Genomic DNA, 21,155 nt, shown 5'->3' with positions numbered 1-21,155 from the left:
TATACAGTGTATATATATATATATATATATATGAAAATACAACTCAAAAAAGTATCTTTTTAAAATGTTGTAACATTTTTCATTTGTAAATGTGACCTGCCGATGAATAAACATATAGTCTGATCAAGTGCTCAAACTGTATTTAAAACTAAGATTGTACTTAGCAGGGACTAAGTGTTCAGTGAGTGTTAATATCTGTGATTCCTGTGTCTAGCAGTCTAATTACAGTAATACAGTCTAATTACAATCCTGAACTTGAAGTTCAGCCCAAAGGATACTGATTTTACACTTGGTGTAACTAGACAATTTGTCTGTGTTTTGCTTAATTGCAACATGCTTGTTGTGAAAGGTCCCTTACAGACTATGTAATTGGAGACTTATAATTGTTTTTAAATTTATTATACTTTAAATTATCATTTATTTCTGTGATGCAAAGCTGAATTTTTAGGATCATTATCACATGATCCTTTAGAAATCATTCTAATATGATGATTCATTATCAAAGTTGGAAACAGTTCTGCTGCTTAATATTTTTTCAGAACATGTGAAACTTTTTTAGGGAATACTTTGATGAATAAAAAAAAAAAAAAAAAAAGAAGCTATGTTTTAAAAATATAAATATTTTGTAATAACAATATACACTACTGGTCAGTAATTTGGGGTCAGTAATTTTTTCTTTCTTTCTTCTTTTTAAATAATATCAATACTTTTATTCAGCAAGGATGTGTTAAATTGATAAAAAGTGATAGTAAAGAAAATATATTATAACAATATATATATTATTAGACCTTTTATTGATCAAATATATGAGACAGCAGAACTGTTTCCAACACTCATAATAAATCAGAATATTAGAATGATTTCTAAATGATCATGTGATCGACTGATGTTACATGTGACACTGAAGGCTGGAGTAATGAAGCTGAAAATTCAGCTTTGCATCACAGGAATAAATTATTTTTTTTAAAGTATATTCAAATAGAAAACTATTATTGTAAGTTGTAATAATATTTCACAATATTACAGTTTTTCTGTATTTTTTATCAAATAAATGCAGGCATGATGAGCAGAAGAAACTTCTTTCAAAAACATTAAAAATAGTAATGTTTCCAAACTTTTGGTCTGTAGGCTGTATATATATATATATATATATATATATATATATATATATATATATATATATATATGTTCTTAGAATTGCTTAAAGGAATTTGAGATTAAAGTTACAAACTTAATTATTTTTGATTATTCAAACGCAACGTGATTTTTCATTAATACTTTGAAAGCAATTTTAATTGTTGTATTCCAGAAATGTGTCCAAAACATAAGCAACTAGTTTCCTGGATGAAAGTGCATTGTTTTCAAGCCGAAAGAGAATATTTTCTCTGTTTCTTTCTTTCTTTCTATTTCAAATTTAATTTCATTAATAGCCCAGCTGACATTAATAGCTGTGCAAAGGCCATCATCACTGAGAGTTTAATTCTGAATGCTTAATATAAAATAATTGATATAGTCCATTGTTTCTTTATGCTCTTTAATGGGATTCCTTGAGTTACATCACATATTACCACGGTTTTAAGTGATGTCAGTAAATCAGAACACTAAAGTGAATGGAATGAAAGTGGCTCTGAATCGCTCTTGACGCGCGTCGTGGGAACGGCGAGGGGCGTCAACTGCGCGCACTCGACACATTTACCAGACCCATGCATGTGAACCTCCCTGAGACAGATGAAAGAGACCAGCTCGAAGTGAAGACCGCGAAGCTCTCGATGGGTAACCATCCCAACATGACCCGTGAACACACGGTCAGTAACTGGACCGCCGTGAGGAGAGACGCGGGCTTCGAGGGTCCGGCGCTCGCGCTGCTCTCGGTCATGATGGTCATTCTGATTGCTGTGATCGTGTGTGGAAACGCGTTGGTCATCGTCGCCTTCAAGATGGACAAGAGTTTGCGCAAACAGAGCAATTATTTCCTGCTGAACCTGGCAATCTCAGACTTTCTCGTTGGTGAGTAAAGTTTACAGAAAAGTTGAATAGGCTTAACAATATATTCAACGTAGTCGGTTATGCCATCAATGTCAAATTCCCTAGTGACTGGTGTTATTCTAGGGAGAACAACATTTGGTGCAAAGTGATGTGGTCAAACAATGTGCAGGAGTGGTCTGTCTGAATTATGAATTTAAAAGTATTTGATTGGAACGTGTTCACTTTGAAAAACAAGTTATTTAATACTGTCTGCATAGACTAATACTTTCTCCAGAGCTTTGAGTAATAATAATAATTATATATATATACTGCAATCCAATAATCAATGAAATTCAGAGGGGAAAAGGAGTCTGCAGATGTCTGCTTTAACATTGAAAGAGATGTGATGTAAGTAGCGAATTCATGTGAAATGAGTCCAGCTCTGCTTCCCTTATTCATTACATCAAAGTGCATGTACTGTATTTGGCTAAAAAACAATATATTACATGTTTAATAATTTCATCAGTAGGTTGCATGGGAACCTGTGCTCTCTGTCAGTGGATTTGTCTACTTCTAAGTGCTTTTGCATTTTTCTCCCCATGTATTATTCTGTTGGAATTTTGCCTTGTCATATCTTGGTGTTAAAAACAGCTCTAATCTCATTAATCACTGCAGTGTATCATGAGTCCACCGATGTCTGCTCTTGTGATGACAAAATCTGTGAGCAGTTGAGAACTACTATAGATGCTGTTGAGGAACACAAATAGTGTAAAGCTAAAAAGTAATTGGATGAAATCCCTTTTAGGCAAATCAGACTGGTACAGCTATACTGTATCTGGTTGAACAAACTAAATGAACACAAACAGCTTGTGTGAAAGAAAAAAAAACAGTTGGGGTTAAATCTAAACATAGTGCCATAAAAGTAGATATTGCTACAGTACCTTAAGAGTACACATTACACATTGAACACATTGAACTACTGGTTTCGTCTGGTCAGAGGAGAACTGGCCCCCCAACTGAGCCTGGTTTCTCCCAAGGTTTTTTTCTCCACTCTGTCACCGATGGAGTTTCGGTTCCTTGCCGCTGTCGCCTCTGGCTTGCTTAGTTGGGGACACTTCATCTACAGCGATATCCTTGACTTGATTGCAAATAAATGCACAGACACTATTTAACTGAACAGAGATGACATAACTGGATCCAATGATGAACTGCCTTTAACAATAATTTTTGCATTATTGACACACTGTTTTCCTAATGAATGTTGTTCAGTTGCTTTGACGCAATGTATTTTGTTTAAAGCGCTATATAAATAAAGGTGACTTGACTTGACTTGACATTACTATTCTAAGATACTAATATGCATCCTTTAAGGGTAAATAAGGTAGAAAGGTGTCCCTTTGAAGGTAGGTGCCACAAGCTCTTGTACCCCTAAAGGTTAAAGTTGTGCACATTTTATTTCCGAGCATGCATGAAAGTCCATCAGAGAGTGCGTGATTCACGAGTCAAATCAAGTATGAGTCTTGGATATACGTTTTTTATTAGTGCAAACCTTGACTAATTGTCTTTGATTGGATATACGCACTTTGGGTGGAGCTTTTTTATAGCACTCTAATAAACTCTTACTTTACTCCACTATATTGCTGTTATAAATCTGCAGATGCAGATCTTAATGAGTCATTACACAAGAGATCACCTCTAACTGCTGGAGACTATATTGCCTCAGATTCATTTTTTATGCAACTTTAGTGAATAACATGTACAGATTTCTCATTCATAAGTGATTTTTATTACATCATTTACACTTTAGTTTGGGGACAAATTCCCACTATTTTACTAGCTATTAACTGTTACTGTTGCCTCAGTAAACTCATCATTTGCTGCTTATTAATAGTTAGAAAGGTAATTTGGGGGGTAAAGTTAAGGGACCTAGAATATGTTCATGCAGAATAAGGCATTGATATGTGCTTTATAATGACTAATAAACAGCAAAGATGCCTAGTTAATAGTGTGAATTGGTCCCTGAAGTGTCATTACATCGAATACATTCATTTGCATTAAATATATGTGTTCTTAGTAGTAAGATTTTAAGAATAGTTACACTTTTTAAAAGATTGCATTTTTAATTTTTTATTCTGTTAATACATTGCAATGCTATCTCATGACCAATTCATACTGTACATATTTCATGAGGTGGCTAATTTGCACAAATTCGTACGACCTTACTTGTACGATTTTGTAAGATTTATGAACACCCCAGTGACAGGTTTAGGGGTGGAGTTAGGGTTAGGTCAATCGTATAAATTCATACAAATTGCCTAACTCCTAAAATACGTACGATTTAGCAAAAATTATGTGAAATTGTACGAGTGTGGATGTATGAATTCACCACCTCGTAAAATATGCATGAATTGCCGTGAAATTGGGCACACACTTTAATATTTTTAAATTATTAAGCATTTTGGCAAAGTGTGTTATTATAGTGCACTGTTGTTTAGTACAAAATTTTACCCCAGGTATAAATGTCTGCATTTCATAACCATAGATTTTTATTATTTTTTTCTGAGAAAATACATTATTGTAGAGTTTTTACTTGACTTCAGCCTCAGATTCAATACCACGCACAAGTATGACAAACACTTTTGTGATACACTCAAGTAATAACTAAGGAAATTTAAACTAAGCCATTTCAATAGGAATCCATGCAATCTGGAATTTCGTTTTAGAGCAAAAAAATTAATAAATAAAACATTCACATCACATTGACCAACATAAAGCTGTTTGGTTTGACAGTTGTCTCATGCATCATCTCTACTACAATAGATAATGGACCTCTTTTGACTGTGTCGTTTTGTAAATGCGACTTGATGTTTGCTCTTGAAATTGCAATCATTGTGTAACCACAGCAACACGACTGACAGAGTCATCACTAACATACACATGGACAAAATGCTGTAACAACAGATATGAATTGCAAAAATGATTCAGCTTGACTCTTCAGAATGACGATAATATTGCTTTCTTGATTGGTGTTTCCCACAGGTGCCTTCTGCATACCCGTGTATATGCCCTACATCTTGACAGGGAAATGGATGCTGGGTAAAGGACTTTGCAAGCTGTGGCTGGTCGTAGACTATCTTCTCTGCACTGCGTCTGTCTTCAACATCGTGCTTATCAGCTATGACCGCTATCTCTCCGTTACAAAAGCGGTGAGCCCTAATTTTATGGCCAATATTTTCAATATGAAGGAAACTATAGTGATGTATTTATTGTGATTCAGCAGTCTTAGCTCATGACATCTGGCAGAAAGTATAAATACATGCTCATATGAAAGCTCATATGAAAGCAGAACCTGGATGCACTGACTATTATAGAATATCACGTATTATTTAGAAATGGTCAAGAATATGAAATTCTTGCTTGTGTAATAACCACCAAAAATAGTTTTTGTTCTGTGTTGTGGTTGGCAGAGCTCTTTTTCCTTGGTTCCCGTTACACTGCAGAACATCGCATGAGGTAAAAGAAGGGCTTGATTGAAGTATAATGTAAACGCGCAAATATATATTTCCTTTAAAACATTTTTGCATTATTATCTGGTTCATATTGTTTGTTTGATGTGTTTAACACCATGCCAGCTTGTATGGCTATTTTCATAGCCAGAAAATTTCTGACTGAATTATATCATGTTTTTACAATTTATTTGTACTAAAACAGTATTTGACAACTCTATTAAAACTCTTCAAAAGAGTTAATTGTATAAAAAAAGTTTTCTCAAAGGATTAAAACCAAAACAATCCAATAAAACATGTTTGATAGATAAAGGGTTTTGGCAGAGTAAACATGTTGGAGGATCTTCTCGTGTTAAAACTTGTGTGCATCCTGGAATTACCTTTTCTACAAGTCCTATCGACTGGAAAATGTAATGATTTTTTATTTATTATTATTTGATTTTTTTTTCAACATTGGGACTAATTTCATTGAGTTCATTCATTTTATATAGATCCCACTCTGTTTATTATGTGGTTCAGAACTTATTGCTGGATTTCCCCTGAATGATAATTCTCCACCTGGTTCAGGTGGCTATTTCATTGGCTATAGACTGGTGAAAATGATAGATCTGTTAATCATGGATAATGCACTTGAAAAAAAAAATAGAAAAAAAAAATTCTTCATGAACAAGGACCTGTTCTGTCTTACCCTTCAAACTGCATCTCCCTTGTGTGAATTCAGCATAGAATAATGGGTCAGTGCCATCCTGGGAATGTGTATGACACCCTTGAAATGATTTAGATCGTGATCTAATGGTGAAGGGTGTCATCTCCCAAGAGTTTCAAAAGTGTAGTACCCAAGAGAAAGGCCTCTCCACTTCCGCAGTGGGCTGACTGGATGGAAGACTTACCGTTGTCCATCTGCATGGCTTTTGGGTTTCCAATGGTATTTAAGAAGTTTAAAAGAAAAAAGAAAGAAAAAATCAGAGTAACTTCTGTGGCATGTTGTAGGGAATCAGCTTACAGCAAGACTGAACTAAGTCTAAAATAGATCCATAATTTATAATTGGACTGTAAAAAGTGGTCTGTATATGATAAAAACATAATTATCATTTTAACATAGCATGCACCGGTGAATTGTGCACAATAAATACAAAGCAAAGAAAGCAGGTATGATATTTTGATCCATTACGGCCAGCAAGCCAAATACATTTACCTTTATCCCAGTATGCTTTCATTTATCTCACTAAAGGACACTGAAGATCATATTAACACACCTACCCTCTAAAGGAGAAACTAAAGGAATTTTTAATTAGCTTTTTAAATTATTTATTTTGTGATGTCTTGATCTTTGCTCACATCACAAAAGAAAAACCACTGTGCTTCAAAGAGCACAACCATAATAGAGCTTAAGCCCATAGTACTGTGTCAAATGACTTATATGGTTTATATTTGTATTTTTCACAAGCGTTCAAGGACTCAGATAACATTTATTTGTTAGTAGTAGTATAAGTTCATTTAACTGCATATTTAAGTGCACTACCTTGAGTATTTTTAGCATTTAATTTAATTTTTTTTAAACCAAAATACTTTATTTGGATTTTTCACCAGTTCAAGGATTCAGATAACATAATTATTATTATTATTATTATTATTATTTTTTTTTTTTTTTTTTTTTTACAACCCTAATTCCAGAGAAGTTGGGACATTTAGTAAAATGCAAAAAAAAAAAAAAAAAAAAATACCTGTGTTTAAAACCCCAATAATGAACCTGTGATTTGTTAATCAATCTGTGATTTGTTCATTCTCTTTAAATTTTATTTAATTTACAAAAGTAAAGAGAAAAGATTTCCAAAGTTTTCACTGACCAAAGTAAATGTATATTTTAAATATTAACACATTTAGTTTTTGATGGCTGCAACACACTCCAAAAAATTTGGGACAGAGGCAAAATAAAAGTGTAAAGGTTATAGAATATCCATGTTAAACTGTTTTGAAACAGCTCTCAGTTAGCAGGTGACTTGGCCATGGGTCAAGGTATAAAAGGAGCATCTCAGTCTTTGCAAGCAAAGCTGGATCATGGCTCATCACTTTGTGACAAATTTCATGAGAGTAGTGTCAAACAAATAAAAAATCACATTTCGCAATGCAAAATTGCAAAGAATCTAGGTCTTTTACCAAGTATTATGCACAATATTGTGAAAAGATTCAGGGAATCCAGAGAAATCACAGTATATGTACATATACAGGTATGTAGGGCAAGGCAGGAAACCTTAGTTGGATGAGCTTTTGACCCCTCAGATTGCATTGCATAAGAAACCATCATGCTGCTGTGTTAAATATAGCCACATGGGCTCAAGAGTACTTCAGAAAAATGCTGTCACTTAATACAGTCTGCTGCTTCATCAAGAACTGCAACTTGAATACCTGTTATTCTAGGATAAAGCTATAGATTAATTAAATGCAGCGATGCTTCCGTGTTCTCAGGGCCAGATGGTCAAAAATACTCTCATCACATTTCACTCTCATCACAAGTCCTCATTTCAACGTGTTTCTGGGAAAAATGGATGGCGAGTTCTAAGTCCCAAAGACCAAAGGGACCATCCAGACATTCATCGGTGGTAAAAGCAAACATCTGTCCCATCTGGTATGGTGGTACATCAGGTCAAATGGCATGGATGACTGGTATATGTGTAAAGGTACTATTGACATGGAGCCATATATTGGGTTAGTACAGAGATATATACTGCCATCAAGATGATGTCTTTCATGGGAAGTCCATGGTTATTAGGTCAAGACAATGCCAGCTCTCATTCTGCTTGTGTTACAACAGCGTGGTCTTGTAGAGACAGAGTGAATATGCTAGAATGGCCAGCAGATCTGTCTCCTATTGAAAATGTATGGCTCATCCTTAAACCTTAATTCTTAATTACAATTAAACATTGTAATTAAAAGGATCAATGATGTTACACAGTGTTAAACATTTAGTATTGCATTTAGTTGCATATTTAAGTGCACTACTTCAAATATCATTAGCTCTCCAATAACAATGTCTACACTAATATTTATATTAAAAGTGGTGCAAAGTAACTTCAAGTGTATCAGGCAGCAACAGGTGGGTTGGGACTTTTAATTTTTTAATTTTTTTTTTTGACCAAAAGCCATATTTGAATGGATGTTGCATGAGAAGATCTTCCCAAATCTTTATTGTGGGGTTAAATCAGTCTAACTAAAGAAACATCCTGAGATGCCCCTGGAACAGTGATTTATAGGGCAGTAAATATTGTGGAATATTTACTTCAAAGCTTTCTCTGATGTTTGTTTAGACTCAGGTCAGAAAGCGTCCTTGAAATGTCTGGTTTTGTTTTCCCACACAAGCTCTTAACATCAGAGTAATGATACGAACATACATCACAATACGTAAGGTCTGCCTTTAATCTGCAAGACAGCCATGTTTGATCTCACAGACTGCGGCTTCAGCTTCAATCAAAGGCAGTAGAGAAGGAAAGATTCATGCTATCATTGGCAGCACTTTGACAACACACACATACTCTAATATGTGTGTACCAGCAAAAGAAAGTGTTCGTCTTCATTCCCTATTGTGCGTTTTCATGTACAGCTTCTGTGTACGATTTAGTGGAGCAATACCACACTTTGTTGTCTTGAAATCAATTATGCCAAGAGTTGATTTTTAATTAGAAGCCTATTAGCCCATTGGCTTCTATTTTGGACTATTTCATTGTATTTAAGTGTGATATTTGAGTATTAAAGTGCCCCATTATGGGTTATGAAAGGTTCATATTTTGGTTTTGGGAGTTCCCAACAACAGGTTGACATGCATGCAAGGTCAAAATAGACTTTCATTGTCTTATAATATGCATTTATTTTTACCTTACTTGCTCAACGGCTCCCAAACCATTTGCTCAAAGATAATTTTTTCCAAACCCCTCCTTTGTGTTATGCTAATTCAATTCAATTCAATTCAAGTTTATTTGTATAGCACTTTTTACAATACAAATCGTTACAAAGCAACTTACAGAAAATAACTTTTCTACAATATTTAGTAGTAGCTTATAAGTGGTGACTGTCAGTTTGTGCGTGTATGACAGGATTTTTCAGAAAAAAGTTAATACAAGACGTAGTCAGCCAGACGATGAACATTATTAACAGAAATTATTATATGATGCAGTCACACTTGTAGCAATATTTGTTAGTTCTGTTTGTGGATTCAGGGTTAGCATCATCTGAGGTCCTCTGAGGGTCAGCATCATCTCTTCTCAGGTGTTCTGGATCCAGACTGGAGCTTGTGTAAATCCTTGTGTAAATCCATGTAAATCCCGTGGCAAAACAGAGAAACAAATAGAGACATCATTAGCATAGCTGCTGTTCAAACAAAGTAAAATTAATTAGTTTAACCCAAGCTAAAGAATAAAAATGCACATTTGATCAGATACAACTGCAGTCACAATTTAAGAGATGCATTATTTGAATTCTTGGTGAAAGAGATGTGTTTTTAATCTAGGTTTAAACAGAGAGAGTGTGTCTGAACCCCGAACATTATCAGGAAGGCTATTCCAGAGTTTGGGAGCCAAATGTGAGAAAGCTCTACCTCCTTTAGTGGACTTTGCTATCCTAGGAACTACCAAAAGTCCAGCGTTCTGTGACCTTAGGGTGCGTGATGGGTTGTAGCGTGGTAGAAGACTAGTTACAGTAGGTACGCAGGAGCTAAACCATTTAGGGCCTTATAGGTAAGTAATGATAATTTGTAACTGAAACGGAACTTAATAGGTAGCCAGTGCAGAGACTGTAAAATTGGGGTAATATGATCATATTTTCTTGACCTCGTAAGGACTCTAGCTGCTGCATTTTGGACTACCTGTAGCTTGTTTATTGAAGATGCAGGACAACCACCTAGAAGTCCATTACAATAGTCCAGTCTAGAGGTCATGAAAGCATGAACTAGCTTTTCTGCATCAGAAACAGATAACATGTTTCGTAGCTTGGCAATGTTTCTAAGATTGAAGAATGCAGTTTTTGTAACATGGGAAATACAACCCGAATTCCGGAAAAGTTGGGACGTTTTTTAAATTTTAATAAAATGAAAACTAAAGGAATTTCAAATCACATGAGCCAATATTTTATTCACAATAGAACATAGATAACATAGCAAATGTTTAAACAGAGAAAGTTTACACTTTTATCCACTTAATTAGCTCATTTAAAATTTAATGTCTGCTACAGGTCTCAAAAAAGTTGGCACGGGGGCAACAAATGGCTAAAAAAGCAAGCAGTTTTGAAAAGATTCAGCTGGGAGAACATCTAGTGATTAATTAAGTTAATTGATATCAGGTCTGTAACATGATTAGCTATAAAAGCTTTGTCTTAGAGAAGCAGAGTCTCTCAGAAGTAAAGATGGGCAGAGGCTCTCCAATCTGTGAAAGACTGCGTAAAAAAATTGTGGAAAACTTTAAAAACAATGTTCCTCAACGTCAAATTGCAAAGGCTTTGCAAATCTCATCATCTACAGTGCATAACATCATCAAAAGATTCAGAGAAACTGGAGAAATCTCTGTGCGTAAGGGACAAGGCCGGAGACCTTTATTGGATGCCCGTGGTCTTCGGGCTCTCAGACGACACTGCATCACTCATCGGCATGATTGTGTCAATGACATTACTAAATGGGCCCAGGAATACTTTCAGAAACCACTGTCGGTAAACACAATCCGCCGTGCCATCAGCAGATGCCAACTAAAGCTCTATCATGCAAAAAGGAAGCCATATGTGAACATGGTCCAGAAGCGCCGTCGTGTCCTGTGGGCCAAGGCTCATTTAAAATGGACTATTTCAAAGTGGAATAGTGTTTTATGGTCAGACGAGTCCAAATTTGACATTCTTGTTGGAAATCACGGACGCCGTGTCCTCTGGGCTAAAGAGGAGGGAGACCTTCCAGCATGTTATCAGCGTTCAGTTCAAAAGCCAGCATCTCTGATGGTATGGGGGTGCATAAGTGCATACGGTATGGGCAGCTTGCATGTTTTGGAAGGCTCTGTGAATGCTGAAAGGTATATAAAGGTTTTAGAGCAACATATGCTTCCCTCCAAACAACGTCTATTTCAAGGAAGGCCTTGTTTATTTCAGCAGGACAATGCAAAACCACATACTGCAGCTATAACAACAGCATGGCTTCGTCGTAGAAGAGTCCGGGTGCTAACCTGGCCTGCCTGCAGTCCAGATCTTTCACCCATAGAGAACATTTGGCGCATCATTAAACGAAAAATACGTCAAAGACGACCACGAACTCTTCAGCAGCTGGAAATCTATATAAGGCAAGAATGGGACCAAATTCCAACAGCAAAACTCCAGCAACTCATAGCCTCAATGCCCAGACGTCTTCAAACTGTTTTGAAAAGAAAAGGAGATGCTACACCATGGTAAACATGCCCCGTCCCAACTATTTTGAGACCTGTAGCAGAAATCAAAATTGAAATGAGCTCATTTTGTGCATAAAATTGAAAACTTTCTCAGTTTAAACATTTGCTATGTTATCTATGTTCTATTGTGAATAAAATATTGGTTCATGTGATTTGAAAGTCTTTTAGTTTTCATTTTATTAAAATTTAAAAAACGTCCCAACTTTTCCGGAATTCGGGTTGTATGATTTTCAAAAGACAAGTTGCTGTCTAATATAACACCCAGATTTCTGACTGTAGAGGACGTAACAGTACATCCGTCTAGTTGCAAATTGTAATCTACAAGGTTCTGTGTACTGTTTTTTGGTCCAATTATTAATATTTCTGTCTTATCCGAATTTAATAGGAGAAAATTATTGGTCATCCAATCTTTTACATTTTTAACACACTCTGTTAGCTTAGATAATTGGGAAGTTTCATCTGGTCTCGTTGAGATATATAGCTGAGTATCATCAGCATAACAGTGGAAACTAATCCTGTATTTTCTAATAATATTACCAAGGGACAACATGTATATTGAAAATAGAAGGGGCCCTAGGACAGATCCTTGTGGCACTCCATATTTTACTGGTGATAAATGAGATGACTCCCCATTTAAATAAACAAAATGGTAGCGATCGGACAGGTAGGATCTAAACCATTTTAGAGCCTGCCCTTGAATACCTGTATAGGATCTAATCTGTAGTGATCGTTCCAATTGGTCTCATTCTCATTTCATCATGCCTGACTGTACTGCCTGATAAAGCAATGTTTGTGAGCGCAGTGCTGCTTTGCCATTGAGTTCAGCCGTTACCTGGGAAACAGCTAATTTTACCGCTCCAAAAGCAGCACCTAGTGGCAAAAAATTAATTTGCATTTTCATTTAGACCAACATGAAAAGACCAACAGGTGAGTGGGCAATATGCAAAGTTTTCATATTGACAGCCAAAGTTTACTTTTATCAGTTATCCATGCATGATTTACAGCATTCTAAGATCAATCTAACCATAATAACAGATATATGTACTGTGACTCCTTGGCTCAGTATGTGGTTATATGCATGCATCTCTATAGTTCTCAGTTTTCTGCATTTTTTTCTGCCAATTAAATGCATTTTTTCCATTGTTTTCTTTCCTGATCCTAGGTATCTTATCGTGCCAAACAAGGAATGACCCACTTTGCAGTGGTGAAGATAGCAGTGGTTTGGATTCTAGCCTTCCTCCTCTATGGACCGGCCATCTTATTCTGGGAGCAGCTGACAGGCAAGAGCCGCGTGCCAGACAATGAGTGCTTTGCTGAGTTCTACTACACCTGGTACTTCCTGCTTTCTGCTTCAGTGGTCGAATTTTTCTCACCATTTTTATCTGTGGCTTTCTTCAACATCAGTATCTACCTCAACATCCGTCAGAGGAGACTTGGCAGCAAGAAAGAATCCTGTTCTCCAAAGAGCCAGGACGCTACAAATCTGTACGGGGAGAAAGCACGCACGAGCATCCGAATCTGCTGGAACTCCATGATGCTTAAGAAGAAAAGCACAGCAGACGGCGAGAAGCGCTCGGAGAACGACGGTCTGTCAATGCGGTGCGTCCAGCGTTCACGTCTGAGGCAGGACAAGAAGATTGCTAAGTCTCTGGCCATAATCGTGTGTGTTTTTGCGGTGTGCTGGGCGCCATACACTCTGTTAATGATCGTGCGAGCAGCATGCCGAGGAGACTGTGTGTCCCATCACTGGTATGAGGTGACATTCTGGCTGCTGTGGCTGAACTCAGCGATCAACCCGTTCCTGTACCCGCTGTGCCACAGCAGCTTCCGAAGAGCCTTCTTCAAGATCCTGTGCCCACGACAGAGGTCCAACATACCGCTGACAGCCCATTCATCCAGCACACACAGATAGTTTGAGTGATCAGAGGACAGCACACATGTACTGAACAAGCATGTACAAAGAGGATTTAAGTGCCTATGTATGGAAAGGAATGTTCTAGGTTCAATACAAGTCTGTAGACTGTATTTGTGGTGTAAGGGGTGTTTACACGACACTAATTTTAACTTGTATGCCATAAAATGCACACTTTTGAAAAGTGCAAGTTTGCAGTAAGGGTGGGCGATATAGCCTCAAAATTATATCACAATATTTTAAGAATATTTGATAATGATATTCATGACGATATAGAAAAAAATATGAAACAACGTTTTATTGGTGATTGCAGCTGGCAGGCAGCAATATGTATTAGTGCAAACACAATGAAGGACATTTTTCATACCTTTACAATGAGCTACTGCCATTGATGACAGACTAATTTGAAGTGTAAATCTATTGTCATAAGGTGGAAGAAGCAGCATTATATTGCAATAGTAGTGACCAGTGTTGGGCAAGTTACTTAAAAAAAGTAATTAGTTAAAGTCATTAGTTACTTCTCACAATTATTAACTAACTGTTAGTAACTGAATTACATCATTATAAAAGTAACCAATTACCAGGAAGAGTAACTATTGTGTTACTTTCATAAAAACAATCTAATATGTCAAATAACTTGGATGCCTCCAACATTAAATGTGAAATTAATAAAATGGACATTACATAATTTTTTTTATTTTTAATAATAATAAACAACAAATGTAAAAATACGTATTTAACACTGCATATTTTTTTTTACAATCTAGCAGACATTGCTGAAAATCTCCTAGATTCTGTGAACCATTTGTGGGTGGGTCATCCACTCGTCCGTGGAGACATTGCTCTGAAATAGCATGTCTGCGCCCTGGTTCAGCCTGCACAGCACATGCGTTGCTCTCAGTGAATGCCAGTTGAGCTGAGCCCATTCCACAGGGCATTCTACAAGAATGAAGAAGCGCTTCAAGGATAGACTGCCCTGGCAATTTATATAGGACACCACCGCCATGCTGTCCGAATGGACTAAGATGTGGTGTCCCCTTAGGTCCGGCAGAAAGGTGCGAATGCACAAACATACTGTTAGCATTTCCAGACAGTTGATGTGAAGCCGAGCCTCCTCTTTCGATCAATGGCCGAAAGCCGGTTTGCAGTCGCACCCCACCCCTTCCATCCACTGAGGGTCTTTCCACCTTGACACAAAGACATCCAAGACACCAGGTGTGGGACGGAACATGGATTTCAGCCAGCATCTTTTGAAAGGCCATGAGAGGGCGTGAGGCTCCAATTTTGAATGAGGCCGCGAGCTGCTGAATGACCAGTGCACGTTCTGGCGTGACTAAAGCCCTCATTTGGGCTGAGTCGAGAACTGTTCTCAGGAACAATATCCATTGGCTGTGGGACAGTGTACTCTTGGCAAAATTGACCCTGAGTCCCAGGCATTCTAAGTGGCTGAGGAGGAAGGAACTGTGAGATAGTAGCTTGTCCTCCGACTGGGCCAGAATAAGCCAGTCATTGGGGTAATTAAGAATGTGGATTCCCATCTGTCTCAGTGGGGAAAGAGCTGCATCAATGCACTTCGTAAACGGCCGTTTCATGAGGGTGCGGTTCAGGTGTCTGAGGTCGAGGAATCAATCTGAAATACTGGGGGTTTTGAATCAATTGAAGTGCTTAACCTTGTTTTACTATCCCCAAAACCCAGTCTGCCACTCCGGGGATGGCCTGCCAAGCCTCGGCCGTATGGCAAGAGGTTGGATTGATTCGAATGACAGGCCACCTTGCTGGGACCCAATGCTCATGATAAGAGGAAGTGGAAATTTTTTCTCTTTTTGAAAATGTTTTTTTTGTTTTTTATCAGTTGTGTGGGCAGTATTTGAAATGGCCCAGAGTTCACTCGGAACTGAATGGGGTGCTTGGAGGCATGACAGAGGCTGCTTGGGGGGTGGTCCGGCTGTAGCGAGACTTAGCCCCTTCCTCTTTCTGCCCTGCAGATCAGGAAGATGCCTGAGGTGCTGAGCCAGGTTCCCTGGCACTTAGCAAATGGATAGCGTCTGGCCGATTGAGCAGCTGGAGGTGCAGTCTTCGCGTGCTGCTGAGCTGTAAGCAGTGGCAGAACTGGAGCGCTTTGGCAAGAAGTGTTGTATTGTGGTATTAAAAACCCAGCTCCTCCACAGCTTTAGTCAAGACGTGGAACAGTTTGGCATTCATGCCTGTGCTGGTCACGCTTGGATGTGCAGATGGCGAGCCCAACTGCTCCTCCGCATCTGAAATTCGAGCAAGAAGGGGGACTTGATCCACTGTGAGACTTGTTTACAGCGAAGGCTTCGTAGTCTCGTAGACCAAAGATCTTGCAGTCAACGCTGAAAGAGAAGAAATCTGAGGATCCTATGGAAAAATGCCTGCTTATATAGCCAGATGGCCCCACCCATTCTGGCGGGCTCTGGCGGCCTTTGTGGTTCATTTTTAATTCACTGCACGAACCAATGGCCGAGAAATGCTTCAGTCATCAGAGTAAAAGGAGCTTTCCCCATAGTGTCTTAAGCAAGACGCAGTATGAGTGAAGTATCGTAAGGGAACTACAGATGTGCAGTAAACTTATGTTAAAATAAGTCTTTATAAATCAACTTTACTTAGTGTGATGTTTTATTGCCACTAGTGTTAATTTCAAACAAAACCTGCAATGAATTATATGTAGGTATGTTTATAGGAGTTTTGCAAAAATGTGGTTACAGACATGTTTTTTCCAATGAGTCTAGGTTATGATTCTTACCATATAGGCAGATCTGTGCTATAGACTGAATCAACATGATGTTAGATATAGTCTTGAATTTTTATGCCAAGTAGAACGTGTCTGATACAACTTCAAGTGGCGTATAAGACATTGGCTTAATCGAGCTGAGTGCTCTTTATTAAGCAGCTCACTGATTTCATCATTTTGATTCATATGTGATGGGTAGTGATGATTTCTGAGTGGGTGAGTTGTTTACTTTGTAATTAGTCCATTTTCTGCAGTATGACCCACTCAGGCTTTGTGCAATGATTGCGAGTGCAAGAAGAGGGCATGGTCACAATGACAAGGTAATAAGCCAATCACAGAGGTGTAGAGACATCTTCCTGCTTTGTGGCTTACCTCTTAGATATATGTATATAAATGCTAACAATGTCTTCCATCATGTGCAGCACACATACAGTACACCTTAAAAATGTTTTAGTATTTCATGACTCTTTAAAGGGATAGTTCTAAAATGAAAATTCTGTCATCATTTGCTCATCCTCAAGTTGTTGGAAACCTGTAGGAGTTTCTTTTTAACCAAACACTTTTTCGATGTTTGATGTCAATGCCTACAGTCAACTAGTTACCTAGTGCAACGAAGTCTGCTTCTTACCTTGTTCACCTGCAAAAAAAAAAAAAAAAGATTTTTTTATCAAATCTGTGTTCTTACTGAACAACATATATTCAGTATTATAAATGTCTGCTAAATGTTATATAGTGATAATTTTGCATTCTTGATCATTTTACACACATATACTTCAATTTGACAGTAGATGTTCAGGTTTTATAATATTAGCATTTGCATTTTACATTATTTATAAGCTCTTTGTGTAATACGTGGTTTTCTTAAGTCTGTGCCAAACTTATTGTTAATCTATGATTTCAATTATAATTATAGCTATTGTTCTGCTAGGAATTATTTAGAAACGCTTGTATAATTATTTAGATTTTGATGAATTAATATTAAATTGTTAAACTGCTTAGTTATTATTACTATTTCCATATTTTAAAATAATACTAGTATTTAAACTGCCCCACACACAAATGGGAATAAAGGAGTGGCCAAAATGCTACACATATCTATATATATTCTCTATAGACTCTCCAGAGACTTTAACAGCTCTGCACAAACTTTTATTGAGGTCTCTTGTGTGTTGATCTGTTCCAACTTTTGACTGGTAGTGTATGTATAAACTGAAGTTGAAACATTAATGAACTCGTGACAATAAAGGGTGTGATAAAACTAAATGAGAGACTCATTTATGACAATGTTCTCAAGCAGAGAAATCAGACACATGCAATAACATCACATTATAGTGACATAATCACACTTCCTGTTGAATACTGTATTGTGTAGGCCTACTACAGTATTTCAAAATAAATACATGAATAACTAACATATTACAGTCTGCATTAATCTTGTATACAGGCAGACAGACGGATCTTCTGTTGGGTTGGTTTTGCTGACTGAATTTATCCATTAGATGTCACTGTTTATCTTTCACTTGAACCTCTGTGATCATTACACAATCTGACTACATTTTTGGGGGTGGTCTAAAACTAATAAAATCAGCCATTCACAATGCGTTTGTTAAATTGGTTCATTTAGTTTTAAAATTTTGTTTTAAATCTACAACATATCTGAATTTATATATTTTATAGTTTGTATTTCAGCACAATAATTTAATCATGGTCTAGTTTATATCAGTAAACCATTTGCTCATTTATGTGAATATAATAAAAGATGGTTGGATATAATAATATTCAATGACATCTCTAGACAGTGAAAATCAATAGGCTACAATGTCTTTAATGTTTGAATTGTATGTTTTGAACTTAAAAACAATGCTTGCAGGTTTTGTGAAGAATGATGTATTAACTATTAGTCTGACAAATGTAAGTTTTTCTAAGAAATGATATGCTTTTAATGACACTTTAAATATGAATAATTTCAATTATCCAATGAAGTCCAATTAAAAGTTTTGTAATCCCTTTTGAAGTGTTTGTAATGAAGTGACTGTTTAATTACACTTGCAATATGAACCTGCAATACGAATGAAAAAAAAACTGCAAAAGAAAAACTCCACTGATCGCACTGATCTTATGCTTTCATTTGGTTTACACAAACAGTATAACAGTATAGTCTTACCAAAGCAATTAAAAAACCCTGTAATGTGGATACATTGCTGCACTTGTCATTCCTCCAGTGGGTCCCTGAGGAAAATCACTACAAGAGGTGATAATGACATGAAGCATACAGAGTAATGTGACATACTTGCATAACATATCCCATAAATATCTCACACAAGACATCATTCTGTTGTTCTTTAACACTCATCTCCATTTTAATGATATGAGAGTTTAGAAAGATGCTGCTCCATTTTGTTCCATACTTAATTAAGTTTCCTTTTCTTTCTTCAATAGAAAAGCAGAATAAAAGACAAACAGAAAAGATAATAAGAAAGAATAATGCAGTTTTTCCACGGGTGCTATTTGTCATGAACAATAAACTACTTTAACAATAAACTGTTTATCATTATCTAAAGTGAGCATTTGGGGACTTGGATGGAAGAGCTGTTTTTAGAAAAAAAAATGTCTCTGAACAACAAAGATAAGAATATAATAATAGAAAAAAATGTCTCTAACACAACAATGCAAGTCAAACAAACTGAATTTTATAATGGCTATATTTCACAGACCGCCTAGATCATATATAAAAGCTCATGTCATTAAATTTTAATCTTTGATATTAAATCAGTAGAAGTGTATGAATCCACTGCGGACAATAACTAGTGTACAATCATTGTACACACAACAACTATTAAACACTCAGTTACCAGTGACCAGTTACCAGTGAAATGATAATGATAACATTTATTTTTGATTTGTTTTATAATCCAGTTGTGCACAACAGTGCACATGTATAATTGTTGTTGTGGTTTAGAGTATTTATGTGCACATTTATGTGGCCAAATTATAGATCAAAACAATACTGACAACTAATATCCACAACTGTTCATATCAGCAAATTAATTATGCAAACAAATAACGTTTTGGAGCTGATAAGCATTTCCTCATAAAACAAAGATATCCCAATATTTTAATTTTTTTAAATTTGCTTGAAACATGATCACAAATACCGAAAATAATACAGATTTTTCAGACTAATAAAGAAACAACTGGGGCAGATTAAATCTTTTAAATGCTAGTCTAGGCAGTTTCTGAACTGCTAGCGCAAACTAGCATAACTACAAGAATAAACAAAAACACAGCTCTTACCACTCTGTAAGGGAAGTCATGTCTCAAGAGGCAAAAGCAGGCAATAAAAGCTCCAAAATATTAGCAATACTTTTAACTTTTAGTTAGTTGAATTTGAGTTTAGCGTACCTGTAAGAAAAAACTCAGCAAGTCCGTCATATCGATTGAAGCCCAATCATTCCATCAAATTCCTCCATCTTGTAAAAACACTGCCAGTGTTTATCCTTGTTTTACCCTGTTGTCTGTCTATGTGTTTTTGATTTTGAAGTCTTTGAATTTTACTAGTGCTTCTGTAAAGGAATCTGAATTTGTTTTTCCAAACTGGCTAAACAGCCTCTGGCTCAGCTGCTGCAGAAGCCTCGCCCCAAACTCTCACTATAGGCTGTGCAGAGGTATGCAAATAAGCTGACAGACAGGTGGGGCATCCAATCATTGCATTCAGATCAGATGCAATGCTCTGGATGAACAATGTATGGCTATGAGCCTTCCACAGTGGATGTTTTTATTTTCATACTTAGAATACTTTAATTATTGATTGCTATGTGAAGAGAATATCAATTAGTATAACAATATATATATATATATATATATATTTCCGGAAAAAATTGCCAATCCTACCTTTAAATGAGGCAGCTAGTTATTAGGACCGCAGGGCAGCCTGGGGTTGAGCGCTTTGCTAAAGGGCAGTTATGTTTGAGAGATTTATATGAAGTCTAAATGAATAACTCTCTCAAAACAGGGAAGCTTATTAGCATATGTGCCACTGGAGAGAGAGAAAACACTAAATCACTGCTACAGTCAAAGTCTTATATTTCATTCAATTGGTTGTATTACTTTAGGACATGCAAAGTGCAGACAGAAAGCAATTTCATTGATGCCAGGTACATTGTTCAATATCCAATATCAAGAATCAAACCATTTACATTTATTCATTTTGCAGGTGCAAAGCATTTTCAATGCAATTAAGGAACACGTTTTATTAGTGTGTGTGTATCCACTGGGAACAATTCCCACAACTTAAAATACTTTGTGTGAAATAATAAAATGATATGTTAAAACATGTGCTCTTATCATTCTGTGGACAAAATCCTGTGAACTTCGCCCCGATCAGGACCCGTGTCTGAAGTATATATTGAAAAAACACCAACAAGTTGGCCCGCGATTGCCTCTGACGTCACTACCGGCGTGACTATGGATAATTAAGTGCTGGGAGAACACGTAATTCTCTTCTTTGTCTTCATTGACTGTTTTGTTTGAAGTGTGCATCTGAACGAACTGGTAAGAGCGATCTTTTTCTGTTTATCATGGTGACCACTAGCAAGGCATTTAGACAGGGT

The 21,155-nt window shown here is 36.6% G+C and overlaps 1 protein-coding gene across 1 annotated transcript; it reads left to right on the top strand.

The window, feature by feature from the left end:
* The first annotated feature begins 1,734 nt into the window (after positions 1-1,734).
* On the top strand, positions 1,735-14,039 carry LOC132095897 (histamine H3 receptor). Its single transcript, XM_059500991.1, has 3 exons — positions 1,735-2,007; positions 5,005-5,171; positions 13,044-14,039. The coding sequence occupies exons 1-3, from the start codon at positions 1,770-1,772 to the stop codon at positions 13,791-13,793; spliced, it is 1,155 nt and encodes a 384-aa protein (XP_059356974.1). The 5' UTR covers positions 1,735-1,769; the 3' UTR covers positions 13,794-14,039.
* Positions 14,040-21,155: the final 7,116 nt, after the last annotated feature.

The sequence above is a fragment of the Carassius carassius genome, chromosome 20, assembly GCF_963082965.1.
Source record: "Carassius carassius chromosome 20, fCarCar2.1, whole genome shotgun sequence".
Taxonomy (NCBI): Eukaryota; Metazoa; Chordata; class Actinopteri; order Cypriniformes; family Cyprinidae; genus Carassius; species Carassius carassius.
Note: the sequence above shows the minus strand (reverse complement) of the source record. Positions and strands in the feature narration are given on the sequence as shown.